Source organism: Cimex lectularius, unplaced genomic scaffold, assembly GCF_000648675.2.
Source record: "Cimex lectularius strain Harlan isolate CLEC.00 unplaced genomic scaffold, Clec_2.1 scaffold80, whole genome shotgun sequence".
In the NCBI taxonomy this organism is placed as follows: Eukaryota; Metazoa; Arthropoda; class Insecta; order Hemiptera; family Cimicidae; genus Cimex; species Cimex lectularius.
Genome location: NW_019392709.1, coordinates 1,323,749 through 1,329,441, shown reverse-complemented (window position 1 = coordinate 1,329,441; position 5,693 = coordinate 1,323,749). Strand labels below are relative to the sequence as shown.

Genomic DNA, 5,693 nt, shown 5'->3' with positions numbered 1-5,693 from the left:
CTGACACAATAAGAGAACTTTTTAATGCAAATATTATTTTCTTCATTACAATAAGGCAAAAAGTAAATTTATGCTTAATAACCCGTGCTTTTCTTAAAAAATAGAGTTAATTAATTTAAATTGATTAGAAATTCGATAGTTAAAAGAGATGCGCGTTCATAATGGATGCTTAATTGGTGTTTTTAACATGGAACGGCATATACGGAACTGGTTCCTTCCGTTAATGGTGTGTCTGAATGTTAAGCGCCCATTAATTGTAATCGCATGTGTTCATCTGTTTGCTTTTAAAGAAAGCCGAGGGACGGGAGTGGTTACAGAAACACCACAGAACAGGCTCCTATGCTAGGGTAAATTTAATGTAGTGACCTTTTGCATATCGCACTTACTGTATTAAAAATTTCAAGAAAGCTAACAGTCTCAATGAATAAAATACATTATGGTGTCAATTGCCAAACAACCGATGTAACTTCAATTTTTATCTTTTGTCACTTTCAAAACATTGCACAATAGGAAAGTGATGTACGAACGACCACAAGTTCCAACTTCGGTTGTCATCATACCTCGATAATTATACGTAGGCAAAAGTAAATAACATATCGCACAACGTGAAAATAACCACAGTCCCCATTTTATTAATAATTTTTTATCGCATGAAACTTTCCATAAATAATACACGAAAGAATTGAGTAGATGTGTGAATTATATTTTTTAATTATCCGAGTATTTTATTATTTTCGGACATGTCTTAAGAGGACAGGTCATCGCAAATCCCTTAATCCAAGAAATTTTTCTAGATGGGTATTGAAATAACTAATAAAATTTTCCTTAATAAAAATTGAGTTAGAAAATCAGAATCACCGTTTTGAAAAAAATTCAGCTTGTACAAATATTTAATTTTAAGCCTATTATTTATAATATTCTTTTGGAGAAATAGGCCGAGAAGTGAAATATTTCATATTTCAGAAGATGTGAAATATTTGACCGTGGTAAACCCGACAAATGAAAAGGAGACCAAACGATTACGTACATTTATATTATATATTACCGAACATATGGTGACACTTTTAGCATCAGTTGATAATTTGAAGCCATAATACTTTAGACTTTTAGCCTTTTAAATTTAAACGGACGTACACAAGACATGGTTGATTGTCATTGCTATGACGAAACCTCGAGCGATGATTCTTGGGGAGACGGCGACGAAATTAATGCTGGTAACGTGAGAATTAGGCGATTTAAGGCGAACTTCGTCTTGTCGCCCGAACAAATAATAGAGTTGGATAAGTACAAAAGAGGTGCCAATCTTTACTTCAATATTGAAATCGACGATTCGGAGGATGAGAGTAGGAAGGAAATAGAAATGAGACAGATTTTGGACTTTTACGAAAGGTTCTGGCAATTCCACGGTAAAGCGCTTCCCAGCATAGAATGGGATCCATACGGTAGACCGTACGGTATCGATGGGTGTGGCAGGTATTACGGTTACACCCAACACGGTCTGCCGTTCGGCTACGACGAATGCGGCGTGCCGTTCGGTTACGATCGCTTTGGGAAACCGTTCGGCAGGAGGATGTACGGATTGCCGAAAATGGCGGTTAAAAAGATCGAAAAAGAAGAAAAGGACATCGCTGAGAGTTCGTCCAGAACTACTACGACGAAATCTACGACGAAATCTAAGTCCGATACATCCATCACCCAAACTACGACGACCGCGTCCAAGAAGCAATCGCCCACCAAGGTGAAGGAATCGGTGAAGAAGAAACGACAGAAGCGGTTCTCGCCGGATCGGTCGAGTAGCAAACCACGCCAGCATCCGAGACATTCGACCAAAAAGTTGTATCCCGACAGAGACAATAAATTCAATCGCCGGATACACAAACATAGAAAGAAGAAGAAGAAGAGTTCATCGGCTGAGGATGAAAGTGATTTATCTGATGCAACCGTGTCCAAACACAGGAAACCGAGAGATAGTGCAAGTCCTCAAAAGGAGCACAAAGCTTTAAAAGAAAACGGTTCAAAGGATGAGATAGGCCATCGTCCAACGGAAAAGAAACATACAAAGGATAAGAAACGTTCAAGGGATGATAAACATCCAAAGGAAACGAAAAAGTCAAAAGAACAGAAACATTCAAAAGACATGAGGCCTTCAAAAGAACAGAAACCTTCACAAGAAATTAGGTCTTCAAAAGAACAGAAACCTTCACAAGAAATTGGGCCTTCAAAAGAACTGAAACATTCAAAAGACATGCAGCATTCAAAAGAACAGAAACCTTCAAAAGAACAGAAACATTCAAAAGAACAGAAACATTCAAAAGACATGAGGCCTTCAAAAGAACAGAAACCTTCACAAGAAATTAGGCCTTCAAAAGAACAGAAACATTCAGAAGAAATTAGGCCTTCGAAAGAACAGAAACCTTCAAAAGATATTAAACCTTCAAAAGAACAGAAACATTCAAAAGAACAGAAACATTCAAAAGAACAGAAACATTCCAAAGACATGAGGCCTTCAAAAGAACACAAACCTTCTAAAGAAATGAGGCGTTCGGAAGAAAATACGCAGCCAAAAGACAAGAAGCATTCAAAAGAAATGCAATCTTCTAAAACCGCTGAAGAAAAAGTACAAAGAGAAATAGAAGAGCCGGATGTAAAAGCTCCTGATCCCAAAGAAGAGCTCAAAAAAAGAATGGACAAAGCGCATAAGAAAAAACGGTTGAAAAAATCAAAAAACAAAGGCGCTGAAAGCGATGATGAGTCAGAATAAATTTGGGAAATCGCAAAATTCAAATTGATTTTGGGTTTTCATTAGTTAAATCTATAAGAAAGAAGATGCGATGTAAGTTTAATTTTTAATTGGAAAATATTGTATTTCATAGTAATGCTGAAAAAATGGCATGTATTTATTTAAATTTGAACAAACAATGCATACCAACTGAGATGCCTACTATGTTCATGTACTAACGAATGCGTTCGTAACTTTAAGAAATTAACTTTTAAGAAATCCAAGAACTTCACATATTCGGAATATTTCTATAAGGCCGGTTCAATCGTTTAATTCTAAATGATTGCTTGGATGAAGAGTGAAAAAGGATTTGAATATACATTCGATAATGTTTCATTATAAATCATTAATTACAAAAACAATTAAAATTATAAAGGTTAATTCAAAGAAGAATCGATGTATATTACAAAAAAAGATACCTACGTATAGGCCGATTCAATAATTACTAACCGCAGACAATTGGAACTTTCTGGCAGCTTGATCCCACACAGTTACACAACTCCAACCAACGAATTGTTGTACGAATGCCTTCGGTCGTACGGTCGATTTCCGCTTTGCATTTTTAAAATAGGCGAAAACAATGTGATTATTTCTTGGCAGGGTATACAAGCTTTTCGTAAACAGCAGCAATAATTACAGAAAATAATTTCATAGATATAGAATTATTCAATTTTTCTGCTCATGTATAAGCAAGAAGGCCATTGCGAGGCACAAAGAAGGAAAAGGATATCGAAGAATTAAATGTAATACATGGTCTTCTCACAATTGTATAAGGCCTTATGGATACCAAACAAAATAAAGTTTTCCTCCTAGAAGAAAAATTGACAAATACAATTAAAATTCCTTCTGCCGGCGAGACAACAAATAACACTTATTAATAACGACATATAATATAAATAGTTTTAGCGGTCGGTTATCCAAAAGGGGAATGGTCGACCACACCACGTGAAACTAATTCGGCTGGAAGCTCTCTTGACGGCTCCGTTCTCTTGAAGAATTCGATGTTGTACACAGCAAAAAAGGGCGAACATATCTGTGATATCTTGAAATCGAGGGCCGCAGAAATCGAAACAAGAAAAAGGTCGCAGTCAACCACGTGCTCGTTCAGGCCTTCTCCATTAAAACCTCCTCCGGTCCGTGGTAGGATGTTTGGAAGAATGAAAAACCCGAAGTAGTAGAAGGGCACATAGATGGATCAAAATTGGAACAGAGTGTCAAGCAAAGGTTAAAGGACCAAAATTTGACTTCATATATTTTCTAAACTGAGATTCTATCTTCAACGGGAAAACTTAGGTATCAGGTAACTCTGATGTTATATCGAACCGTTTGAATGACTAAAACAAAAAACCCGCGAGTGAAGACAGGCCCAGTAAGTGGCCATGCTTGGTGTGTCTAATTCATCGATTCGCAGACCAATCGTTAGTTATCCACTATAACTCTGATTTTGCTAGGACACAAGGGTGCTGAACGCAACGAACAGGCTGACAAACTAGCAAAAATAGCAGCAGCCCTCGTACCTTTCGAAATCGGCACACCAAAAACCACGCTAAAAGCAGAACCGAACTGATAGAGAAAGAGCATAAAATGAATTCAGGGTGCAAAACAACCAAAGAAGTTTCTCAACGTCTTAACCAGGAAAACTAAAATCCGCTTGAACTTGGGAAACGACACTAATGCCGAGAGAAATAAACAAAAAATAACCTCAGAAAGTGCTCAACTACCTTAAAAGTTGTGCTTTCTGGGGATATGGACATAAAGAAAGGTCAATTCGACAGTAGATATTTTAGGAAGAAAGGGAGCCTTTTATCACAATTAACAAGTGACCTGTAGAGGGAGGAACATTATGAATACCCCCTGTTAACATTCGAAAAGGAAGAAAATTGCGTAAAAAGGATAAATGGTTTTTAAATGGTGAATCAACGCAGGTTGTAAATAAATATAAATATCTGGTATGGATCACCTTAATACACAACTACCCTTAAAGTCTTATTTCGAAGAAACTTTATTGTTAGTAGTGGTCAAAACTATTTAAGTAAACTGATCCTTTTTGACGGCGTTGTAAGGTTAATTATGTTGCATGTCAAAGGCTTTTGTGGGCGAGAATACGTCTAAGTTGAAAGAGCACAATTTTTTCCTTCAAAAGATTGTTTTCCAACTCAGGGGACTTCTAATTATATGATTCCCGTGGAATTTCAGATAACTCAAATAGTACCAACCTACTCGCAATCCTAAAGCGAATGAGCTCCAAGAGAATAAGTTCAAAATAGACGCGTCTAACTCGAGTGGTTAAGCTTATGCTGCACATAAACATAACTTGGGGGACAAGTCATATGATACAAACTCTTCATCAACTTACTTGGTAAATTTAACTGCTACAAAAAAAGGGCAATAGCCAAATGGATCAAGTTCAAGACTAATACTTGGTGGATAAGATAGAGACTGTCAAAAGACTGACGAGAAAATCCGGATGGTCAGGAATAATAATAATGTTTTAACGTTCATTTCAGAGAGAAAAAGATCAAAAATCTCGTCCAGAATAGCATGAGATACAAAATAATTTACGATTATAGTAAGCTCATTGCTCGGCTTCGTTTGCATTGTAAACAGATCGTATGCTGATCCCTGTAAAGCCAGTGAAAGCTCCTTTCTTTGCTATTTCAGCTTCTACTTGCGCGACATAACATCGCATGCGGTGTAACTTAAACGCAGGAAGGATTTCAAGAGATAATTGAGGTCATCATTAAACACAATTGACCTGAGATATACACTAATCGATTTGCACCTTCATTTTTCACAAGTGGCTAGAAACCAGCTTTCATTTAAAAACTTGGACTTTTTGTGAATAAATTTTTGAAATAGAAAAAAAGAAGTTTAACATTACGGAACAACCCTTACACAACCGCTTAACCGGATA

The 5,693-nt window shown here is 36.7% G+C and overlaps 1 protein-coding gene across 1 annotated transcript; it reads left to right on the top strand.

Annotated features, from left to right (window-relative positions):
• The first annotated feature begins 1,141 nt into the window (after positions 1–1,141).
• LOC106665702 (glutamic acid-rich protein-like) lies at positions 1,142–2,761 on the top strand. Its single transcript, XM_024226342.1, has one exon. It carries the CDS (start codon positions 1,142–1,144, stop codon positions 2,759–2,761), a length of 1,620 nt encoding a protein of 539 aa, XP_024082110.1.
• Positions 2,762–5,693: the final 2,932 nt, after the last annotated feature.

What these genes read in the sequence shown, in the direction of transcription:
- LOC106665702 (XM_024226342.1), top strand. Translation starts at nt 1,142, where the DNA reads ATGGTTGATTGTCATTGCTATGACGAAACCTCGAGCGATGATTCTTGG.